This window comes from Euprymna scolopes, chromosome 2 (genome assembly GCF_053919585.1).
Source record: "Euprymna scolopes isolate OS-2025 chromosome 2, ASM5391958v1, whole genome shotgun sequence".
Lineage (NCBI taxonomy): Eukaryota > Metazoa > Mollusca > Cephalopoda > Sepiida > Sepiolidae > Euprymna > Euprymna scolopes.
Genome location: NC_136483.1, coordinates 39,888,823 through 39,915,345, shown reverse-complemented (window position 1 = coordinate 39,915,345; position 26,523 = coordinate 39,888,823). Strand labels below are relative to the sequence as shown.

Here is a 26,523-nt window from a genome sequence, read left to right as displayed (position 1 = left end):
TAACTATAGAGTTCATCCAACTTGGTAATGTGGCTTAATCAGTCTTAATCTTCATTGCTTTCAAATCTGAATTAAACGCATTTAGCACAGCATCTAATTCGGAAACAATGCATGGTTATCATCATCCATTTTTTTCTCAGTTAAACTGAATTTTTTCTGCCATCAAACCTGTAGTGAGTGCAGAAATTACTTACCCCAGAAACGCCCATGTGTCTGTGCATTTTGTAAGGTTCAGTTGCTTATTACTAGAAAAATCAAAATTGTGAGACGGACTTAATTTTATCCTCAATAGTCACACAAATTAATGCAAATTCTCACTGTTCAGATGCAGATTAGATGATCCTAGGCTGCATAGAAGGAAACCATTTGAAGAAAGGGAATTTGTTTTAAGAAAAGTGAGATGTACATATGTACTAGATTGAGGCATAACATATTTTTATTATTCAAGAAAGCAAAAAGGAGCGAATAAGAAAACTGCATTTGTTCATTGCTGAAGAAAACCACCGAATCATTGCTATTTATGCCTACATTTGTAACATCACACTGCACCACTCTTGCTTTTCATTTAGAAACAGGTCAACTCCCAGTCATAGGATCCTCTCTTTTTACCTCTCTTTAACATTGACTTTAACTTTCCATTCTATTCCACTTGCTCTTCTTTTCAAAAAGCTGCATGCTGATAACACTTACTGATCGTACATCATTGCAGATTCCAAATACTAATGTACTTGCATTTCTTTCTGTAGTTTGAAGCTTAGCCCTACTTCTCCTTAGAATGGTCCTGGTGGCTTCGCTTTAAATCTCAAATATTTTAAGATGATCCATTACTTCCTCTGTTCTTACTTTTGTCTCAAGTCTTATTAACCTTCATCAACATGCTTTTTAAGACTGCTGCCATGGTTTTTGGTGTAGCATTGAGTTTGAGCCCATACTGAGTTGGGCAGTAAATCTTAAAGTTCTAGTATACCAGCATATACTGCCATAGTTTCTCTGTAATATATAACTGCAGTTGGGCTGACATGGTTTACGGTCGTCTTTCTGTGTCTGCTTTCTTGTCACATTTCACATATCTATTGTGTCATTCCGCATCGTGGTTAAATTCTCAAACGTCTATTACTCGTGTGACTTTTCATTTTGTAACCCTTGCACTTCACCCTTCTATGAGAAGAGAATAATCTTGACAATCCATCTTTCCACCTCTTTAACAATTTTTTTTTTTTTTTCAGGAAATTCTTATAGAACTTATATCTTGTTTTTTTTTTTTTTTTTTAATGCCAGAGATTTACCATCAGAATTCAATCTACTTTCCATTACTTTCTGACAAACTCTACTTTGAAGTCCTTATCATCCATTTTATAATACTTGGTGCTACCAGATCAGGCTGTCTGAAGATACTGGCTTCCTGCTAAAATGTACGAAATATTGATGCTATTGTTTTTTCCTTTCCTGTTCTGCAATCAAAAGCAAAAACAATTTTCCTCTACAAAACAACTAAACCAAGCACAGTGAATAAATATTTGAAGATAAAGAACTTGAAGCATGAAAACCTTTTCCAAAATTACCGGATTTGACATTAAATAACCTGAAAAAGTGTTGATATGCTGTAAAACCAAACGACCAAACAATTTTGCAAAAGATTAGCACCTAAGCAGTTGCAGCACAGTTTACGTCTGCAAACTTTATTCTTTCATTTTTTAATGGTTATGCACCTCAACTTATTGATCACGTCCATTCTGATTACAATATTGATCTCATTGATAATGTGATCAATGATGGCTGCTTTTGTTTTTATCCTCATTCCATATATTTGTATCTGCAGATCAGGTTTGTTCAGATTTTACTTCACTCTTGTCAAGTGCATTCACAGTGCTACTCCTACCTGACCCGCTCACAAGTAAAGTCACTTGCTTTAAGGTAGAGAGAAAGCACATCTTGCAAAAACAAGAGAAATAAACTATCAAAGTCTGAAATAGTTTCTATAATTATAAAACTCAGATCAGCTTGCTTGCTTGGGCATTTAAACCGTCCATCTGGCTTGTGACTTCCGGTTCAAAAAAATTTGTCTGCTTACCTATATCATGGCTGCCCTGTTTTAAGTCCAATATTAAAAGCCACTGCTGCTATTCAAAGCATACACAATATTTTTTTGTTTTAACTTATTTTAACATAACTTAAAAATAAATGTAATTTAACCTTGTTGAGTTTAAAAAAAAAAAAAAAAAAAAAAACGATTTAAATATACAATACAATATGGTTATAGTTATATAACTATAATCATATTTACTGTTTTTAGTAGTACTTCTGTGAATTCTGACGATTATTTTTTTTCAGACCTTAAAAAAATATTTTCTCTTCAAGGAGGGGGGAAGTATAAGCTTGGTTTTAGTAGTGTCTCCTTAATTTTAATTAATACTTGCAGTAGTGCTCTGGAGGCTTCCTGAGTTTTATTTTTTTTTTTTCACTCATCACTTAAAAAAATGTTTTCTTAAGACAAAATAATCTCAAAAATCACTTTATTTTGGACATTTTTTCATCTTACCCTAAGGTAGACTAGTATTGATTACAACTCAAGCGATGTTTTTTGGAAGGGTTTATCTTAGAAAATAATTCTCTATTACATTTTGGTCAAATATTGAAGCAGCATGAATGCTGAAAATGTATGAATGCATGTAAGCATAAGAATAATTGTAATGTTATCTCTTGATTGTAAATCTATAGTTTACATGTGTCTGTACTTGTTATAAAGCTAATTTTAAAATTAAGACTAAAATTTTCTGTATTTGCTTTGAGTTATGGAATTATAAAAAAATTAACTCATTAGTGTAAAAATATGTAAGGTTATTATGGAAATGAGCATCTGTATGATGTCCAAATGGTGAATATAGGAAGAATTATTTGTTATAAAATTAATAAACAGTTATTTAGGTTGCAGGGAGAGGACTTGCCAGTGAGGATTATAGAGGACTATGATGACATTAATAATCAAAAGAAAATTGTTGATCAGATTAAATATAAACAGTTAAAAATCAATTGAAAAGTTTTTAGAACACAAACCAATATTTGCTCTATCTTACTTACTAAACATTTTATATTTCTGAATTTTTGAGATGAAGATTGATAATTGGCAATGACCCGTGGCATGCTGGATAAAGTATTTGGTAAAATTCAGTTGTAATTTACTCTTCTGGAGTTCATGGTTTAATTCTCAAAATACAATTGTGAATTACTTAGGACTTTTACTCAGTCATAGCTAACGGAATAACGGAATGAGAATATGCTACCCCTGTGAATGAAATAAAAGGTCCCATTAGAAATTCTATGCAGATTCCCAAATTCGACAAGATATACCTAAAGGAAGTTGGAGGTTACATTGACTCAAACATTGTGTGATTAACACTTGAGATAAGAACAGTAGTCCAAATAATATGAATAAAAATTTTCTTTTTTCTAGCTGCTGGATAGAAAGCTATTCCGGTCAACAGTACAGGAAAAAAATATCACTTTACTCTATACATAATTTGTATAACTATTAAAAAAAAAAGTAGCAGGTGTAAAAATAAAAATTGAAAGAGATTCTTAGATTATTCATAATGTTTAACATTTAATTCATAGGTAATCTTTTAATTAGTAAACTTTAGAATTACAGATTATCTTATGAATAAGTAATGTTAGTTGGCCTTGTAGAGAATAGGCTTATCTGTAAAAGGGAAAATGAATGAACACATATCCAAGGCAATGGCGGAAACCCTAAAGGAAGACCTCCAGTATGTAGTGGAATGGGGACAAACATGGATAGTTACATTCAATGCTGCCAAGATTAAGTTTCTTTCCTTTAATAATTACAAGAAACCTTCTTAATCACTAATAGCCATGGCTAATGATACATTACCTGGAAGTACTTTTTTCAAACTTCTTGGCTTAACATTCACAGGAAACATGAGTTGGGACAGTCACATTGCCATTGCAAAGAAAGTGAGCTCTCTCTACAGTGCTAGAAAGTTACTTATGCCTGAGAGTATCCTGTAACTCTACAAGGCTACCATTCACCCATTTATGGAGTATTGTTGCTACATTTGGGTTGGTGCATCTGCTACTAATCTCTCCCTCTTAGACAGGGTTCAAAAGAGAGCTGCTAACCTAATAGGTCCCACATTGTCAGCTAGGCTTCTACCTTTGTCCTATCGACAAAATGTTGCATCCCTCTGTGTGTTTTACAATTATTGTAATGGTAGATGCTCTGATGAACTACAAGTCCTTCTCCGCCTTTGACATAAATATCAACCCCCCAACAAACCTGACAAGCAGAAAAATCCCACCCCTAGACAGTAGAGATCTTCAGATGATAAAAAGCCTTCTACTCTAATAGTTTCTTCCCTAGGACTGCTAGATTTTGGAATTCCCTTCTTGGTTCCTGCTTTCCTGACTGTACCAGCATGTAGAAGTTCAAGTGTAATGTAACCAGACATCTTACTGCTCAACTCCCTATATAGTATCTCTGCAGATTATCTCTTGGAGAATAGCCCCTTATATCAAAGTGACACTGTGCCTTGTTTGTGGTGAGAATGCAATAGAAAAATTAAAAAAAAAAGGCACATTCTTGAATAATTCTAAATATAAAATATATTACAACAAACAATATTTTCAGTTTATTGATAGTGTGCAGAAAAAAAAAAAACAATATTATTTTTTTTTGTTTTTATGCTTGTTCTTTTTTGTTGTTTTTTGTTTTGTTTGTCTTTTGGTTGATCAACACAAATAGACCATGATACTCGACTATTAATTCTAGCCAGAGATTATTTTTAAATTCTGTTTGAAACTTTAAAACCACTTTATAATTTAAAATATTAATGTCTTCATAATTGACATGTGTAACTTTTTAAATGCACTTTTTTAAAAAATATTTTATCAGTTTTTAAACAATTTTATTAAATTAATGAAATGATCATAAAATATAAAGAATTCAAATAAATTTCATTAAAATTTGATTAAAGAAAAATAGTCTACCTACAGCAGCTGTTATAAAAATATATTTCATAGTTAAATATTCTCATATTGTTGCTGATTGGTGTATAACATCATACACTTGTGCATCTTTGTTGGTTTCGTCAATGCTACCACTGTTGGCTCATGTTTCTCGGCTATCGGTCGAGAATCCTGTAGATGCTGGTTTGGCTTTAAAAAGTTCTCGTTTTCAGTTTTTGTGTTGAATTTTTGTTTGCCCTTTTTGTTGTAAAATTTTTTTTTAATTCATTTCACTTATTACAATCCAATCACTCCTACATAGTTGTACACAAGGACATATTATTGTTAGGGTTTCTTGACTAGTTGAGCCAACAGAGAAAGTGAGTGTGAGTGGTATCATATTGGCTGATAAATGTTAATGAAATTGTGTAACGTATTGCATTCTTGGAGTGAATCACTGAGATGGAATTGGGAACATGACTCGGTCAACAAGTGTACAGCCTGACTAAGGGGAAGATAATCAAGCAATGATCATATCCCATCCCTATTCTCATTCTTGCAAATTCTCTTTATGGATTTGGACTTAATTGCATTAGTTTCATTTTTTATATATAATAAAGTAATTTTGATTTTTTTTTCTGTCTACAGTTCTAATAGGAAGATAAACAAAAATTTCCTTAACAAATCTTTCACAATCAGCACATACAGCGTTAACATGTTTTGCGAAAGCACTGGCATTATATGGTAGAAAAATCGTGTGTGTGGTTAAAAGTCAGAAATTATCAACCATGCACATATAAACTTTACATCATCAGATTTTGTATAACTCCTAGCTGTTTAAAAAAAAAAATTGCTATAATATTTTTCTGGAAGTCATTAGGGACCAAATTAGTGCATGGGGTGGATTGATGGGGTTTGTCAGAAAAAAATAACTTCCTATCGTTCATACTAGTAGCTGTTCACAAAACAACACTGAAACTGTCAGTCAGTTGTCGATGAATATTTTTTATTATTAATATTTTATTTTAATTTTCTATTGAATCAGTTGCCAAAGAGTGGGTGAAAGTATGAGGCAGTTGAGATGGAGAGGGGCATGTTCAAAAAATAACATGATTGAGAAAGGAGTTGTAGAAGAGAGAAGTTTTAAAATAAAAATGTTATGCACACGTTTTTAATTCTTTTATCTTATTATTCATGAACCTCCTCCAATCACGAGCCATGGAAGCTGTCTGCTAGCATACAATAAACTAAATATAATGGTCTGTTTTTTTTCTCTATCAAATAAAATTTTTTGTATGCTTATTTCATTGTTTCCTGTCATCAACCCAACTCAACCGTAAATATCTTATTTGCACACTAGCACAAGTTTATTTAGTGAAGAAAAAAAAAAAAATGCAAGACTTTTTTGTAATACTGTTTAAATTAGTTTTTATTTCTTTTCAAATCATAATTTCGAAACACAACAAAATAACAATTGACTCAAGTTTTCTCTTTAGTATTTTTTTCTTTTCCTCCAAATGATATTGTTTTTAGCAAAGTTCAATGAGTTTATTTGGTAAGTCGATACTAGGTTAATTTGTAGAATAGGGATCCTTAAAAATCTCATATTTTGCTTGTTTATAGACCGTGACAGCGTATGAAGGTGCGTATTTTAAATGAAACTGGTCAATCATAAACAAATCTCAAATTTTTACACTTCTCAATACTCCTCAGACTAATAATGAATTGTTTGGCCCAGGAACCACTACTAAACGACCAGCACAATGGTGGTTTAAGAAATTTTGTGGTGGTGAAAAGACTTGATGATGAGCGTAGTGGTTGACCATCGGATGTAGACAATGGTAAATTAAGAGCCTTGGTCGAAGCCAATCCACGCAAAACTCCACGGCACTTCTTGAAGCCAGAGTTGCGCTAAGGAGGTCATGCTGACTGTTTGGTCATCTACGACCAGTCTCATTATGGCAGACAAGTACTGTCAACAAATGGATAAAATGCATCAGAAACTTTAACAACACTCAGCATTAGTTAATAGAAAAGGCCAATTCTTCTCTATGACAATGCCCAACCACACATTGCTAAACCGACCCTGCAGAAGTTGAACGAATTGAGCTATGAAACTCTGCCTCATCTGCCATACTCTTCAGACCTCCCACCTACCGACTACCACTTTTTCAAGCATCTTGATAACTTTCTGCATGAGAAATGCTTCAAAAGCCTAAGCGATATAAAAAGCGCCTTCAGTGACTTCATTGCCATCAGAACATAAGATTTTTATGTTACTGGCATAAATACACTTGTTTTGCATTGGCAAAAGTGTGTTGACTCTGGTGGTGCTTATTTCAATCAATAAATTTTTGTTTGAGCCTAGATATGTTCATCAATATATATATATATATATATAAGACAAAACAGGCGCGCGCGTTTTTGTATGTCCAACAAAGGCTTTTTTTAGAAGGGTTCTCGGGGGGGGGGGTTACTATGTATTAGAACTTTTTATATACCCCCTAGATCATAATATCTATGATTTGCAAAGGACGTCATCTCTAGATTTATTTTGATTGACTTTTATAAAATTCACGCTATTCCCTTCTGTCGCATGTTTGTTGGTGTTTTTCGTATAAAAGTTAAACTAAATCGAAAATCAAAGCAGTTCGCTGGCCTTCGTGGCCAGCACATCTTGAAAGAAATCAGCTTTGATCACTGTGGGGGATAACCTTCATATCAGACAATTGCTTTTCTTAAAGACACTGCTAGAGCCCCCTCCCCCTGCACTCTGGGGGGTGCTGAAAGTTTAACTGGCTTACAGCCAAACTTAAGTGCGTGATTTCATTTCTTCGCCTGACTGAACTAATCCACTGAACTTTCATTTTCTGCATGTCAACTATTTGATTGCTGAATTAGAATGCTTTTCAATCCCTTCCTTTTGTGGCCGAGTAGTAAAATGCCTCGTTTTTTTTTTCACTTTGTTTTCTCCCTTCAGGTTCGAGCCTGCCTGCCCACTATCACTTTTTTTTTCTCAACGCCTCCAAACACCTGGGCAATGCTGGGCACCCCCGCTAGTCTATAATATAAAGGGCAAAAATCTGTTTCAATGTATGTATGTATGTTTGCCTAAAACTTTCAACAGAGGCAACAGATTTTCACAAGATCAAACAATGTCCCGTAGACGCATGCATGTATACCAAAAATATAGGTAATAAATTGTTGATTTTGGTTTTTTGGGTTGACGATATATTAATCGCCTCAAACTGTGACAACACTTTAAAAGATGTTAAAAATGAATTAAATAAAAAAATTAAAATGGCCGATCTTGGACGACTGTCATGGTTCCTCTGTATAAAATTTACTTGTGAAAATGAAACTATAACTATGAACCAATCATGATACATCGAAAAAATTCTGCTCAAGTTCCGAATGCAAGATTGTAAGCCGCGTTCAACTCCCGTCGAAATGGACATAAATAAAAATATAGGGACCGAAACAAAATTCATAGATAACCGAATATACAGGGAAATAGTAGGGAGCCTCCTCTACTTGATGACCGCAACAAGGCCTGACATATGTTACACTGTAACAAAGCTATCTCAAAACTTATCGAAACTGACAATTAAAGACTTTAATCGTGCAAAACAAACCCTTCGTTACCTAAAAGGAACGAGGAACAATCTTTAAGATTTAAAAAATCTACATATCCTCTAAATTTAGAAGGATTTTCGGATTCAGATTGGGCTAACTCTGAGGATAGAAGGAGTATAGTGGGTTATTGTTTTAGACTGTCAAAGACTGGACCTATGATCTCTTGGAAAACTAAAAAGCAAGAAATTGTTGCCCTTTCTACTTGTGAAGCAGAATATGTGGCTCTTACTCCTTCCGCGCAGGAGGCAATTTTTCTGAACACCCTTCCAAAATCTATTTTAAAACCAGATAAAAGTAAAAAACCTATAGTAATTCATTGTGATAATCAGAGCAGTATCTTATTAGCAAATAATTCTATGATTCATCAAAGGTCAAAGCATATTGATATCAGATATCATTTTATAAGGGATGAGATAAGGAAAAAATCTATTACTCTTACTTATGTTACGTCTGAGAATAATATAGCCGACATTTTCACTAAACCTATAAAAAGAATAGAATTAAGACATTTTATAACCAAATTTTTTGGAATCTAATTATAAATAAATCTCTTTTCAGAAACCCAAAAGGAGAAGCATGAACAGTCAAAATCACACCAAAAAAAAAAAAATTTGTAAATTGTCCCCGGCACGACGTTAAACTGCGACCATTTCTACCTTACTAACCAAATTAACCAACTAATACCTAACATAATGTTTCCAGTTTTTGTTACAAAAAAAAAGCCACTTGTTAAAACCCTTTTGTAAACTTCCGATTTGTCAAATACTTCTTTTTTTTTTTTTTTTTTTTTTTTTGCAAACATTTGTTAAAACAAAACAAAAAATGTATATTTGTGAATTTTTGTGCATATGTTTTTATGTATTTGAAAAGTATTCTATTCGTATGTTTTTATATATATTTGAAAAGTGTTTATTTTTATATGTATCAAAAAAAAAAAAAATGGCTTCTTTTTGCACACATTATACCAACATATTAATAATTCTTTTTGACCAATGAGAATAAAGACAAATTCCTCCAGAACCAGAAGAAGAAAAAAAAACAACAACAAAAAAACAATTATTTTATTGGTTTATTTTTCTTTGTTCATTTATTTTTTTTTATTTATTTTTCTTTCTTTTTTCTCAAGTGAAACCAAAATTGAATCCGAAAGAATTTTTCCATTATATCAAAAAAGGATGTGTGTAAAATGTTTTTGACTCCTAATGGGGGTATGAGACGAATGGATTCACCAATCATTTTTATAACCAATGGCTGTGCTAAACAACCAATGAAAACATTCCAAAATTACTATAAAAATCGTCGAATTTTAGATTCAATCAGTTCTCCGTTTACTACGTCACAGACTGCATTTAATTCTTGGCCACCATCTTGGTTACTGATCTGAACTACGCCGCCATCTTGGTTACTGATCTGAACTACGCCGCCATCTTGGTTACTGATCTGAACTACGCCGCCATCTTTGTTCAACACAATATCTCAGAACTTAAGAGGTTAACTATGTCACGGACCGCATTTAATTCTTGGCCGCCATCTTGGTTACTGATCTGAACTATGCTGCCATCTTTGTTCAACACAATGTCTCAAAACTTAACATTGATACTGCCAGAGTTCCCCCCTTTTTCCAGGGAACGGCCTCATGGGGAAACAAATACCATGAGAGAAAGCAGAAAGCTTCATTGGCCCTAGGCCAGGTTTAAAGAACATTTTTATTTCTGTGCAAACTCCTAGGATTCTCAACTTAATTATCATTGAGTTGACAACTTTTTGATTGGCATTGCTAGATTTGAACACTTTTCAATTTTTGTGGCGTCATAGCATAGAGGTAAGACGTCAGGTTTTCTTTCACTTTCTTTTCTGCCTTTGCATTACAGGTTTGAGCCTACCTGCCTGCCTACTAACACTTTTTTTTTTTCTCTCAACACACACCTCCATACATCCCGAGCAACGCCGGGCACCCCTGCTAGTTAATATTAAAGTTGAATTTGATAAATTTAGCTTTAAAATCATGTCACTTTCATTTAAAATATATAATTCAGTAGATGAAATTTGTTCAAGACTCTGTAACACTCTGTATTTAAAATTTTTGTGTTAGCAAGAAAGTATTTTTATTTATTTTTTTAAAAGATTTTTACATTTTTGAATATCTAGATGAGAGGAAAGACACATTCAAGTATTAATTTGCAATAAAATATAACTTTTGGTCAAGTCTTCAAAATGGTGCTCTACCAGCTTGGATTCACGAACTATCATTACATGGTTAAGTGTGACAACATAAAATGGATGAGAACAATAGGGAGATTAATTTAAATATAATCGTCACTTAACGCAAAAACGTTTAACATAAACGTAAGACAAAAAGAAAATTTTTTACTTAAACCGCTGATAAAGACTATACCTAGTAGCAAAGAAGTGGATAAGGTATTAGGTCAAGTAGTTTAATTCACATAAATCTCAAAATTTTAAATTCATGGTATCTTTAATCAGAGAAATATTTCAAAATAAGATCTTTTGCTAACTGAAGGTTTGGTATTTTTTTAGATTAGGTCCACCTCCGCAATTTTCTTTTAAATGACGACTTTTATAAGTTTTCTGCTATGTTGAATACGGAAATCGCATTGAAATTTTGCAGAAATAAGTAGTTATCGAGATATAAAAAGTTTTATCATACATTGTATTCTTTGGCGGCCATTGTTTTTACGCGCGTATGCGCGCTCCATAAACAAATCTACACGCGTAACAAAGATGGCCGCCAAAGAATACAATGCATAATACAACTTTTTATATCTCGATAACTTATTATTTCTGCAAAATCTCAAGGCGATTTTCGTATTCAGCATGGCCGAAAACCTTTAAAAGTCGTCATTTAAAAGAAAATTGTGAAGATGGACCTAATCTGAAAATTTACTGAAGGTTTTAAAGAGGATTCTTTTGGCTGGTTTAACTCAACTATGTAGAGACAAACCGAATTAGTGTGAAAACCTCTCTTACAGAGAGCAGTACTCAGTATTAGAATTTTCTAGAACCCTCTCAATCTTTTTTTCTGGAGGTTCTGGATTTTTCTAAATCTTTCTATTTCTTTTTCTCTGTAATTGTAGATTTTTGTAAAAGAAAATCTTTCTGAAATGGCAGATAAAACCTTTCTCTATATTTAGGGAAGATGAACTAAGCCTCCATAACATTATGAAAATCTTAAAGATAAAAATGACTTTTCTTTAAAACTTGAAACATTATGTTTCTACATAAAAACAAGTCAGCATAAGATAGAATTAGAATAATTGTTATTGTTATATTAAGAAGCAGTGTAAAATGTTTAAACAAGGAATCTCAAACTCTGTGAAACAAAAGGAAGGAAAATTCGCAATGGAAGGTTTACTTGTTAAGTTAAAAGACTTTGAGGAATGCTATGAAAAATAAAAATCCGAGAGTGAATATCACCAAGATCCAAATAATTAGTGGTTGTAGTGTTAAAAAATCCTCAGAAAGAGGAAAGTTTCCTTGCTTAGTCTGTGGAAAGAGAGAGAAAGGTTACATCTGGTCAGTATATGGAAAGGAATACTTTGTTGGAAAGAATGAATGAGAATTCTTGTATTAGTAAATGTGGGTCAGTTGACAGAAGAAGGCCAAGAAAAATATGAGAGGAAGTGATAATGATGGATTTTAGAAAGATAAATAAGGATCTGGCCAGTGATGGGTTAGCTTAGAAGTTAATTTGATCATGTAGAGCTGACATTAAACTGACGATTAACTTATTTTTTTTTTTTTTTTACAGAACAAAGTGCTTTGTTAGAGAAAAAACAAGAAGAGGATAAGACAAGGTTGGAGAATTTTAGAGTCAAGGTGAGTAATTTTCATTATTTTGTAAAAATTGCATGGCTTTCTCTGTCCATTTCCTGAGGGTTTTACAATTTTGCGATATGCATGCATGTGTAATGTGGCCGTTAAGCTCTAACCTTGTTTGTTACAGTTCAGACCTCTCTCAAACCCCCACGCCGTCCGGCACCGTCGAAAAAGAACAAACAAACAAAAATAAATCCCACTCTGCATTTTTTTTTCTTTTTTACAAATCTCTTGCTTCTGCTCCATTACATGCCAGCCATAGACAGCCATTTCCTATACGTCCATCTTTTTCAACCACACTCTTTCTTTTACACGTCCATCTCCTTTGGCTCTGACTTAGTTTCTTCTCAACCATGTGGTGTCCCTTTTTTTTTTAAAATCTTTTTCTTTTTGCACCATCTCGTGCACACTCCCTAATTTGCATATGCATTCAAACGTTGTTCCTGCTGCTAATGCAATCGCTTACCATCCATCCTTTGCTACTGCTGCTATTTTCATATATGCTCTTTTACATATGTATGTATGCATGCCAGCAGCATTCACTCTAGGTGGGTTAAACTAGCATCCTTCAAAGGAGGAAGTGTCCAGGTGTTACGTCGTAGAGGGATCTATATGACTGTGTGTATACGGTACTATGCTACGGATACACCAGAATGAATATTACATATTCGTTCTGTATAACATATATATTACGCACGTATGTCTAACTCGTGTAATGGCTAGTGGTATAAAAATTATGACAACAGATACATTTAACAATGTAAGAAAAGGGATAAATAACAGTTCTCTGGGCTTGTAACATCGGGCCAATCAGAGAAACATACCTGGTTGACTCCTGATTGTGTTTGATGAATCTTTGAGAACAGCTGCAAAGAAGACTCATCCCAATGAATTAACAAATCTCAGGTTGTCTTTTCTGCAACTTCTATTTCTGATGTTTCCCCATTGGAAAGCTGTCGCTGGTCTTAGACTAACACATTCTGATCCCCTCTACTGGAAGCCATCACTCTCCGACTGAATCCGCTCTTTCTCACTCCTGATCCTTCTGCGTCTGCCCTCTCCTTAAATCATTGTATCTTTTTTTCAAAACTCTCACTAAAGTCCACGTCACTTTAAAATGACCTCTACATAAGAGTCGTCAGACTCTAAAGGTCAATCTATTTTAAATTGTTGTTTATGTTCCATGTTCCTTAATTTACTAACATGTTAACATAAACAATTTTCTCTGTAAATATTTATTTTGTGAGCATAATATTCTATTTTTCAACTATTACAATGATCATAATAATCAACTATTATAATTTCATCAAAATAATCAACCATTTTAACAGTTCCTGGTGTTTTCTGGTAGACTAACAAACATAAGCAGTCTTCGGTTGCATGCATATTCAGGTCAGGGGAAATGACGAACTTAGGTTTTTGCAGTTTTTACAGGGAGGTGTCGACATCCTCCTTCATACAGCGCCTGGTATTCTCAAATAGTCATCCATCTAGTACTAACCAGGCTCAATGTTGCTTAACTTCGATGATCTAACAAGAACTGGAATGACATTATGCCATTTATTCAATTTTGAGGTACATTTTAATAATAAAAACAAGAAATTTAACCTCCCCCAATACTTCAAAGTCATGAAAAATATAAATGCAAGGATGAAAACCCGTAAAAAAATATACACCTTACACAACTGAAGTTATAGGTTTAGGAAAAGATTAATTTAAAAAAAAGAAAAGGAAGCATACATTGTCTCCCATGAGTGCACAGTGAGCGAGGCATAATAAAAAATGTCTAAGTTCAGCCCCCCCCCCCGAATTTATTCCCCCAAAGTCCCCAGGCGATGTCAAATCTTGGTGAAAATGAACAATCGGTACAGTTTAAGGCCTTAACATATGTAAATTTGTGTTCTGCACCATGCAAAAAAAGAAATGACTAAGTCCCAAGGCCTTAACATATTTAAATTTGAGATCAGCACCATGCAAAACTGCTAAATAGACATTCACAGAAAATTTTTGACAAATATAGTAAAATAGTCCCAAAAATTGAGTGTTTTTATCTGTATATCTATAAAAGTGAATGTGTCTGTATGTGTACATTTCCCTATGCAATAACTCTCAGTTTTAAGTCTACAAACTCGAAATTTGATGTACAGGGTACTGAGATTTGGGAAAATCTTTGGGATTGGTTTTTGGCCAGAAATTTGTCTGTTAAGAGGTCAAAGTTCAACGATTTGACCTTTGAGAACTCTACCAAACTCCTCCAACAATTTTGGGTCTAAACACTTGAAATTTTAGATATGGGTTCCTTGGACATGGATCTTACTTAATAACTTGATTTGAGCCCAAAACAATAAATGTTAAGGGGTCATGATAGGGGTCAAATTAAAAAAAAACATTGACCTCTGCAGTCTCTACCAAATTATTCAGGCAATTTCTGGTCTAAACATTTGAAATTTTAAATAAAGGGTATTCAGAGATAGGGCACGCTTTTTAATCAGTTTGGGTCGAAAATTTTTAGTTACCAATATATAAATGTATGTATGTATGTATGTTTGCATGTCTGCCTAAAACTTTTGGCAGAGGCGACAGATTTTACCAAGATCAGTATCGTTTTAAAGTCCGACTTTCAGACGACAAATATCGAAAAATTGGCTAAAAACCTTAATATCTTCACCTTCAACTGGGCACTTTTCAACAGGGGGGGGGGTCACTTTTTTCACCGATATTTTTTAAAGTCATCCTCTGCTTTCGATTGTCTAGCCTTAATTTAAATCTACGTCACTTCCAGTTTGGCGGTGGTCGTAACAGCAAAGACGCCAGATTTTTTCCCCGTTCTTTTCCTCCTTAGCGGTACGAGTTTGAGCCTGCCTTCCTACTACCACTTTTTTTTTTTTTCTTGCTCAACAGACACATCCAAACACCCGGGCAATGCCGGGCTGAAATGCTAGTTAGCTCTAAAAGAGCCACTGGGGCACACCCAAGAGTTATCGCGAAGTATAGAAGAACAAAATTATATAGAAATCAGTTAGAACTTTTCAGAAAATTATATAAAAATCCAAGGCATCGATTTTAGCCATTTTAACTCGAAAGGCACCCCTAGGGGGGCAACTGGAGTTTTCCCAGAAAATCCGTTCTGTTACTTTTTTACTCGTATCATGTTTAATGTTTGCAAAATTTTAAAAAATTCCAAGGTATAGTTATTGAGAAGTGCGGACAGACGAATGGACAAGGGTAAAGTTACAGGTCCACACTTTTGTTGGGGGACCAAAAAGTTAATACCTATTAAGGAATACATATTAAGCAAAATTTATTCAGATTTGTGAATAGACATTTTGTGTCTTTTAACGGTAAAATATTTTCAGTGTGACAATGAATTGATCTTCATACTCCCTCAGAAATCCCTCAACAGATTGTACCCCTAAATATTTCTAATCAGAAATATACTGAAGACTGTAAATAAAGCTTACATGATTGAGATGAAATTTGAAAGGTTCACAAGAATATTTTAAATGTGTCGAACTTTGCACCAATTTTCAGAATCTGTGTAATTTTGTATAATTTAACTATGATTTAAATCTATGAAAATCACAAGCAAAAATGAAATTCAGATGGAGATTCATGCTACCTTGTTGGGGGGGGGGGGGCTTTTATGAGAAAAATATAAATGTACTTCCTTATGACAAAGTGCAGATTAATCATTTCTACAAAATTTCAAGTTCTTAGGTTTTATAACAAGAGTTATTTGTCTTGCATTTTTATGCTAGTGCTTCTGTGCTTCATCATTTTGGCCATCTTAAAAAATAAACAGTAAAAATTAATTCTCCGGTAAATTTATTTCCTTTGTCTTCCCTGTCTCTCTTTTTTAATTCCTTTGTCTTCCCTGTCTCTCTTTTTTAATTCCTTTGTCTTCCCTGTCTCTCTTTTTTAATTCCTTTGTCTTCCCTGTTTCTTTTTTTTAAAATTTTTCTTTATATGGAAGAGATGGGATTGAATGAGGAACGCTATGTCCACCTGTCCCCAGCCTATAACACAATATTGCCTTTTTTTTTTTTAAACAAAGGAGTCACCACTTATCAAGGCTTGGAGGCCACTCGAGGATAAAGATTTCCCCTGTGTAGTCTTACTCAAAGCTTTTGATCACATATTACTATTTTTATTCTTAGTTTTTAATTTCTATAACTTTCAAGTTGCAACTCAAATAAAGGAACAAGTCACAATTCCTTTTTATAGGTGTCTGGCATAAATACAGACTTTGCAATATTATTGTAGCCCCATTTTGATCAAGAAATATATTCATCAAAATATTACTATGGATAATGTAGTTTCAGAATTACCCTCAAACCGTAGTAGGTGGTTGTGAACCGAACATGAAATACAATTTGCCTATATATAATATATATATATATATATATATATATATACTAGCATTTCAGCCCGGTTTTGCCCGGGTGTTTGGATGTGATGTTGAGCAAAAAAAAAAAAACAAGTGGTAGTAGGAAGGCAGGCTCGAACCCGTACCACGGAGGAGGAGAAGAACGGGGAAAAAAACCTGATGTCTATACTGTAACGACCACTTCCAAACCAGAAGTGACATTTTTTTAAATTAAGGCTAGACATTCGAAAGGAGAGGATGACTTTCAAAAATATTGGCAAAAAAAGTGACCTCCCCCTGTAGAAAAGTGCCCAGTTGAAGGTGAAGATATTAAGGTTTTTAGCTAATTTTTCGATATTTGTCGTCTGAAAGTTGGACTTTAAAATAATACTGATCTTAGTAAAATCCGTCGCTTATGCCAAAAGTTTTAGGCAGACATGCAAACATACATTTATATATTGGTAACTAAAAATTTTTGACCCAAACTGATTAAAAAGCGTGGAAACTGTGGCTTGCAGAAAGGATCATTCTGAATTTTCAAGCAATAAAATTTATTGAATCTGCAAAAAAAAGTACAGCAAGATCCAGACAAAGCAAGAGATGAGCATCTGAGCAACTACGATAAAAGTGCCAAACAAAGATCTTTGCTATTCCTCATACAAGAGTCACAGAGGTCAAGTATTTACTTCCAAGGCCCAAGAGAATCGCCTTTCAAAAACCAAGAAACCCCTAAAGATCAAACTCCCAGTTGAGCTGAAGATGCTCAGATTTTTATTGGATGAGAAGAACTTCTGCTAGGATCAATTGCACAGAGCAACAGGTGGTTAATCTACAGTTCACACAAAATCCTGCGCATATTAGAGACCAATCTTTTGGGTTGTGTTTCCAGCAATGGCCATGTCATGCTACCTCATATTTTTGAAAGGAACTTAAATTCAATTTGAATAGCAATATTGAATTGTTGTCAAGCATTGGTTGGACAGGATGATCATTGCAAGGTGTTGCGTGGAAGCAGGATTTGACTTTGTGTCACATCTTTGGGGAAAACCCAGACATGACTGATAGTTTCAATGATTTCATTAGTCCTGGTATGTTGAACTTGTCTCATTGCAACTATTATCTGTGATGTGGAATTAAGAAAGACACCAACTGTACTGCATGCAACACCAATAACAAGCTAATTACTAGAATTAAACTCTTGTTTAGCATCTGGCAAAAGACATCATGAAGGCTCCATGCTCCAGGTCTGACTTGGAAATCATAATGGAGACTCAGTGGCTTTTTGGAGTGAGCTGTATTCAGCAAAAGATCATTTAATAAATTTAAACTATGAGAATATATTGATTATTATTAGCCAAGATATGATGTCTTTTTTTTTTTTTTTTTTTTTTTTTTTTTAACAAAATGTGTCAAAATATTTTTATGGTTTAAAATTTTAAAATAATAAATCATATCGTATTATGTTGTAAAAAAAAAAAAATCTAATGTTTCGTTTATAACTTTGTTTTTAGATGCAGAAACGAATTCATAGTTTCATCACGGATGGAACGCAGCAGAAGTACAAGATTGAACCAATGGATAAAGTCTACAGAGCAATTGTGTAAGTAGAAATGGCTTCCTTTCAATATGATACAATTAAACATTTATGACACACAGCAAATATTGGATTAGATCTTGTCTGTTTGAATTTTAAAGATTTTTACTAATCAAAAAAAAAAAAAATTAACATGCATCCTTACAGAAGCTTTTTTTTTTTTTTTTTTAACTAAACTTTATTTTTTTCCAATTGTAATGTATATAAAAAAAAAACAAAGAAAACATTAAATTTATGAAAACAGCGCTTGTGACAATAGCCATGAATTTGTGTCTAAATAGTTTTGAAGTCATTTAAAAAAAGAAATGCATTTTTCCTTTTTCACGCTTATGCTTTAAATGTCATTTTATCACTAAATGTTCCGATTAAATGAACACATTTAATGAACCGATTATTTTTTTTTCTATCCCATTTTTCAACTAATTAAAAACTAATTATGTTTTATTGAAATATTATTCTGTTTATAATACACTAGTCAAACTATCCGGTATTGCCTTGAAATGAATAAGAAACCCTCTGCGCTTTTTGATCTTCTATATTACCATGTTTATTCTTATTTTTTAATGTATAAACTTCAATTTTAATTAGATCAGAGATAAATTTAAGTTATTTCTCTTAATTTCTTAAATTTCTTGTTCTTATTTACTTGCCTCCCCATGGGGACTGAGTTAGACACAAGTTGGTTTTAGTTTGGTAAAAATCCAGCTTCTCAAAAAGGGTCATTCTAGATTGGGACAAAAATAAAAATTGCTTTAATCTAGAAGATTTTTTTTCTTCACTGATCAAGAACAGAAAAGATGTATCAAAACAGATACTACACTTTTCTCCTAACCAACATTCAGTATCATAAATGATATGTTGAGATGTAGGAAGCACAAATATGATGAAGGTAATGTAGAAGGTGATTTGTACAAGCAGGTGATGGATTCAAGGGAGGAAAGGAAAACGTTTTGTTTTTTAGTTGGCTTATTAATATAAATATGGCATTAATCTGCATATGAAGTTAGTAATGAATGCGAAAAGGGAGAGTTGGAAAGCACAGATTAAGTTTTTGACAGTTGAAAGAGAACAAACAGTGAAAATTACAGTTGAAGGCAGAAGATGGTAAGTGTGCAGTCAGCACCAAACCTATTCAGGGTTTAACTGGCTTCCTCCGAAGGAGGAATTTTCATGGGAGTATGAAATTCACAAGCAGTCCTCAGTCGCATGTATATCCCCGTTAGGGGAGATGACGACGTTAGATCTTTGCAACTTTTTGCAGGGAGGTATCGACGTCCTCCTACATACGGCACCTGGACTTCCCAAATTGGTCACCCATTTTAGTAATAACCAGGCTCAACGTTGCTTAACTTATGTGTCAACGTGATTATGCCGCATATAGAAGATGGTAAGGAGTTTGAAGAAATATTTACGTACAAAAAAGTTTTTTTTTTTTATTTTTTACTCAAACTATTTCAGTCTGCTACTTTTAAAGAAATCTTTTTTGTTTTTGAGTTTCTCAAAAAGGCAAAAGTAAAGCTTAACAGTGATATAATAAAGCCCTTCTATGGAAATGTGGTGATCTGGCTAAAAAAAAAGTGACTTGTTACAAAACTACAGGAAATAGATGATGTGGCAAACCTTTTACTATTATATTTAGAGAAAGACACTCATCTGAAGATGAATGAAGGTCATCAGATGAAGATCGACCTAATTGTAAAGGAGGTATATGTGGATTGAGCATTCTCTGCTAATGTAAAGTTGAATATGTGAATGTATATGCCAACAAAATACAAGTTGCAGGAATGGGTACATGAAGGCTCTGATGTTGCCATATTGGGTCAAAAGAAAGCTTTACTGTGGCTCTTTCATACAATGTTGTTGAAGTAGCAAAGTTATTGCTTCATACAACTCAGGTTTGGCCTGAACATTGCGCCAATAATAATACAATCCATTATGAACACAGTAACATCGCAGGATACATTGATACAATGAGCCATAGATCGACATGTTTTTGTCAATTTATGTCTCCCCTCTGCAGACTGAGTGAAGGAACATTTGGCAAAATTTGGATTGACCTGTAAGTCTCCTTAGTTACTTCAAGAAGGAGCATGAATGCTTTAATTGCATGTTCACAGCTATAGTGGTAGATACGATGGATACAGGGAGAAGATACTCCAGAATCTCCACCAGTCATGACATGTCAAACAATCTTTTCAGTATGCAGAAAACTGGTTGGTCGTTTTCATGTTTGCGGATGGCGCCATGTAACTACAGCGTACATAAAACATCACACTAACAAAGTTACCAGTGGCTGGAATGATGAAGTGAATGACTTTCCCCTCAGGAGTATGCTGATGAAAACGCTAAGCAAGATATATCTGACGATCCTGTACGTGATGATTACTGTGTGAACGGAAGTGAGTTTACAGTTTGGGTGGATACAAGCTCACTTGCTACTGACATTGCACTAGAGATCGACGGATCAGCAATCGAGGATGTAAACTGGTTGCACTCAGAATAATTTGCAACATTAACCTGGCAGAATTGGATTCAGTGTTAAAGAGTTAACTGGCACTCCAGTGGCAAGAGAAGATATTACATATCAGGACAGATTCAGTCTGTGTTTTCAGAGCAGACACCTGACGGAAGTTATGACTAACCACCAAGGCAACCAGCAGAATGCTATGAAGACGGCTCAGCATGGTGATGATCTTGGTTAAAGAGTATTGGCTAATAGGTGTAGCACTAGTTAAGTTAGGCGACAGGAGAGTACCACAACAATGGTTCAGCAAAGTAAAAACTGAAGTTGAGCCCATCTAATGTACCTGCACAACTACTGCACATCAGTTGAAAAGCTAATCACACACATCCATCATCAGAGTGGATATTCTGTTATACTTTGCTAAACAAAAGAATCCAACTGTGTTGAAAGCTGATGTATGAATGGTGGTTAAAACGTGAGCTGTGACAGTCAATCGATCCTGCAACTCTATACTAGTGCAAAAGATTTGATATGAGGGATAATTGGAACAGATTGGGTGTAAACATCACTCATTACAGCAGTGATCACACTCACTGACTGTGATCCTTTGCGATTTGCTATATTGCAGTCTCTATGTTGGCAAGAATCACCAAGCATTGTATGCCAGTTGAAGTCCATATTTTACTAGCGAGCCCCACCAGTTGAAATAGTAATGGACAATGGCACCACATTTACCAGCCAACACTTTTAGTAGTTCCTGCAAGACTGGCGTGTGTGGCTCCAATTATGGATTATGTGCCTATGAACCAGGAGGAAATGATGTGGTTGAGAGAAATCAAAGAAGTGTAAAAACCATTTACTGATATAATGTCATGCCATAAGACAGTATTTCAACATTCATGATGCCGTCCAACACCATATACACCTACAGTGTCCACATACATGGTGTTGACTCTATGGCCAAAATGCCTAGGGGATGATACCAAGTAGGAGACGCTGTTTGGGTCAAAATTCCTCGCAGCAGGTATATGAGCAAGTCTAGGATAGATCTAATGACTGGAATCAACAGTCCGCACTTGGTGATCGTTGATGGAATCCGTTATCATGTAAAGAATTTGTGCCCTTGTCCAGGAGTTTGTATACTATTCAATATCACCAGTGGCTTATCAGAAGAAAGTGAACAACTGAACAGGCCAAGGTCGACATCAATAAATGATACCTCTGACACTAGTAGCTCAGAAACTGATGACGATGATGATGATAGATCATCTGACAACAGTCTTGAATGTAATTCTTCCATAGAGGAAATTGCTTCTCCCCTACTCTGAAAGACCCACACATAGCTGCACTATTTGTGATGATGACATTAGGAGAGGATGTAGCAAAAGTAATGCAAAACATGATTTGCACAAGCAACGGTGCCTCTGTTGACAATTATTGAAAATTGAGTTTTGCAAAAAAAAAAAAAAAAAACCCGGAGAGTTTGAATCATAACGAAGGGAGGTAAATATTTTCTGAAAACCGAAAAATCTTAGGTCAATTTCGAAAAACTTAATTTTCTGCTAATGGTCTTTGAAAACTGTTTTCATTAATAATTAATTTTCTATCTTATTGCTTTTTCATAATTTTGGATGTTTTCATTATTGTGACATGACAATTAAGTATATATTATTTGTTCTGAAATTCAATATTTCGAATTTTGTAATTTTGCTATTGTAATGAAGAAGAACCGAAATCTTATGTTTTTTTTTTTTTTTTTTTTTTTTTTTGGTATTTTTTTTTTTTCTATCAGGTCGCACTTAGTTTTTTTAAGTTCTTTACATTTTTTTTAAAATAAAATTCGTTGTGTAAAGAAATAATTTATTTCCAAACATTTCAGCAAATATACAAAGTGCCTATAAAGCCTGGACACAAATAAAAATACAAGTTTTAATCAAATATAATTTTAATCAATTAAATCATCATTGTTATATAGCGGGTATCAAATCATCAATGAATAATGTTTTACTTGAGCTGGACTAAAACGATAACATGGACATATTGACCTGTTATTTTTAGGGGATAACAAATACTTGTATACACGTGGGCTTCAAATGATTCATGGATGTTCTTTGAAGAAGAGGAGTGTATATAACAGCAACAGTCTATATAATAGACAGTTTGTAAACATTTAAGAGCTCCATAAACATTTAATATGACAGTAACAACCAGGACGAATTCACATACCTGTTTCTTCGAAAGATGACACCACAGTTATATTTCATATAATATTTATTCACACACCATGAATTTATGTGATTACAATGCTTTGACTTCACATTTTTGATCTTAACTTCACTGGTTTCCACAGTGCCTCCTCCCTGACTTCTCGTCTAAGGTCCGTGTATATATTAAAACTATTTCTTTGTGATTACATCATTTGCACGTCCACAAAGAATCTTATCAGCTGACATCTGTATCACATATCTAGGTATTATTATTGTTAACACACATTCCTTTCTCTCAAAACCTAAATGTTTTTATTTATCTAAAATTCCTTGTTATTGTTTATAGAATCTAGTGAAGTTAAATTCCTAAAACGTCATTTAACCATATTTATCTTTGACTTGCATTTTTCTCTTTAAAACAAATCTAATTCAATCTACACGATAATAATGATGATCCACTTGCTCAGATAATTTGAGTGCCAATATGCAACAATTCGACTTAATGCCTCTTTTACATGCTGGTGTTTGCAATAAATCTACATTGCTGTCAATTTTAGCGAACTTACTTATTTGTTGCGTTTAAGTGTATTGATTTTTTTTTAAGTATGCTTTTCTGTAGCATATCCCCCCAAAAAGTAAGATAAAGATTGCTAAGGTCTGATGAACAAGGAGATCGCTCCACATGACTAAGTTTTCAAATCATTTAGAAAAGCTGACGTTTTAACCAATCTCTTTTCTAATCAGTTAAAAATATTGAATTTTGTATTTCATTTGATTAAATGAAAAATATCTAATTATGCTATATGTCTAAACTTTACAGATCTCCTATAATTTCGTGATACGTAATTTTACATAAATTTTAATGTCACTCCTAGATCCAGGGAATGTTACTACTCAAATAGTTCTCCCCCCAAACTTCTAGACTTTGGAATCCCCTCTCGGGTTCTTGATTTCCTGACTGTACTGACATGGATAAATTCAAGTATGTGAACAGACATCTCAATTCCCTACATAGCATCCCTGTAAATTCCGTCCCAAATAGTAACCTCTTATGTTAAAGTGGCGCTGTACCTTGTTTGAGGTGAAAAAACCCCCAAAAAACACAAAGACGGACGGACGTCTCTTTTTAATATTACTGTATTCTAACACGAACACTTTTAGTAGTGCATAATATAGTTGACATGTTTTTTTGTTGTCTTTTCAGCCATGAGGTTGCTGATGTTGCAGGTTTAACGTCTTTCTCTTTTGGTCAAGAAGAAGATGATCGTTATGTGATGTTGTGGAAAAAGGTAAACATTTTTTTTTTCTCTACAGAATTTCCTTTTCTCTTGCACGATTATCTCCCTTGCATCATCTCGTACACAAAATCTGCAAAAAAAAACAAAATGATTTTACATTACATCATCATCATTGCATATTTTTTAATTTGGTTAACACGATGATGATGATACTACCAACAATTTTATTTCAAGCTTTTCTGTAGGAATAGTTTATTAAGCAAATCTAAGGACATGATAAAATTCTGATAGCCAGCTTGTTTTGATCACTATGCTCACTATACAATACAAAGATCATTTGCTTTCAATACTTCAGTGCATCTTTCAATATATTTTTCAGCTTTTGTCCAGAATTTCTCCTATATTAAAAAACCAAAATAAATGATTGTATGATGTACTTACTGGTGGTGACAAAACGAAAATATATTTAAAAAATCATATGAGTTGATGAAGACGTTTTATTTTTGAATAAGAAAGTTAAATTTTATGAGTAACTGAAAAACAGTTGTCCTGCCCACCATTTTGAAAACAAACTAAAAAAAACAAAAAACAAAACGAAGATAACTCGATAATTCAAACTTGCGAGATTTATATTGTAATGCCTACAAATCCTCATTAATTACTTCAAAATGATTTTATTTATAAAAATAAAACTTGATCAATATACATAATTTTTGGAATATGATATTTTCTGTTTTGTCATGGGTATCTACATCATACAGATCTTTCCTTATTTTTGTTTTTTTAATATAGGGGCAGTTTTGGACAAGAACCCATATTTCCCTTGAGTGTAATCTCAATATCCTTGAACATTCAATATTTTTTTGGCTGATAACATTTGACATTTCTTCAATAGGCCATTGATTGTGCTGGCTTCACCACTGTAGTCCAATATGAAAGCATATTTGATTATGTAACTAAAAAGATTGACAATGTTTTAAACATGTAAATTGTAACAATTTTTTTATTTCTTCTAAAAGCAGTCATAGTTTCCAAATTAAAAGTCAGCGCATTTATAATGGTTTTATTTGAAAAATAATATGAGCTTTCCAATAGTGACTTTGGGAAGTGAGTAATCATGCTTAATTGTGATAACTGCCAAGTCTACTTTCTTGAAATAATAGTATTTGTCAGTTCCATCTAGGAGTAAACTAGAAATTGTCTTATGTATGACATAAAAACTGTATTTGTTGGTGAGATTCCAATTTAAGACTGAGAAGTGTGTTTTGTTATTATTACTCTCTGGTCCATTCTGGAATGATCATTTTTATCAGGGTACCATCTCTGACTGAAATAGAATCTGATTTCAGCATAAAATTCTCTAGCCGGAGTTGCAATAAAAACCAACACAAACTCAAATAAGCAGCATTTTCAATTATCATTTTTCAAATTTGATATCGTTCCAAGCAGAAGACTTAAAATTAAAAAATTCTAAAACTTCAATTAAAAACAAATTTTCCAGGTTCTATGATTTTGTTTGTGCAGAAAAGGCAAAATGTATGCACCTTTGGAATTGGTAAAACACCAAGATGGCCGTCACCATCTTGTAGAATGAAACAAAAAAAATAATACTATCGATAAGGTTAGCTAAAAAAACTTATTCTCCAAAATGTGTTGTTATACCTTTTTTATTTTTAAAAATTTAATTTGGTAGAGACTGCAGAGGTAAAATTTTTTAAAACTTTGACCCCAATTTTGATCCCTTAACATTCATTTTTTGGGACTCCAATCAAATTATTAAGTTTGATCCAAATTCAAGTAACCCACATTTAAAATTTCAAGTGTTTAGACCAAAAATTGGCGGAGGAGTTTGGTAGATTTTCAAAGGTCAAATCGTTGAACTTGGGCCTCTTGACAGCTAAATTTCTGTCCGAAAAACAATTAAAAAGATTTTTCCAAATCTCAATACTTCTTATGTCAAATCTCAAGTATCTAGACCGCCGAAAATTGACAGTTATTTGGTAGGGAAATGTACACAGATACACACACACACACACACACGCATTTTCACTTTTATAGATATAATCATAAAACTCTGTGGACCTTGCTTGCATCTTGTCTTCGAGATTGGGGGATTCCATCTCTTAAAAAAAGGGATGACAGGTGAATTTATATATATATATATATATATATATATATAATTCACCTGTCATCCCTTTTTCAAACAATTTTTTGTTTGT

At 33.5% G+C, this 26,523-nt stretch overlaps 1 protein-coding gene across 2 annotated transcripts in view; it reads left to right on the top strand.

Annotated features, from left to right (window-relative positions):
- Positions 1-26,523, top strand: part of LOC145291290 (sperm-associated antigen 7-like) — a 43,416-nt gene that overhangs the window by 5,355 nt on the left and 11,538 nt on the right. For both annotated transcript variants that reach the window (XM_080136954.1, XM_080136964.1), the window contains exons 2-4: positions 12,368-12,435; positions 18,313-18,401; positions 24,271-24,355. In XM_080136954.1, the coding sequence (XP_079993080.1) occupies positions 12,368-12,435; positions 18,313-18,401; positions 24,271-24,355 (242 nt within the window). The remainder of the gene's footprint in view (positions 1-12,367; positions 12,436-18,312; positions 18,402-24,270; positions 24,356-26,523) is intronic.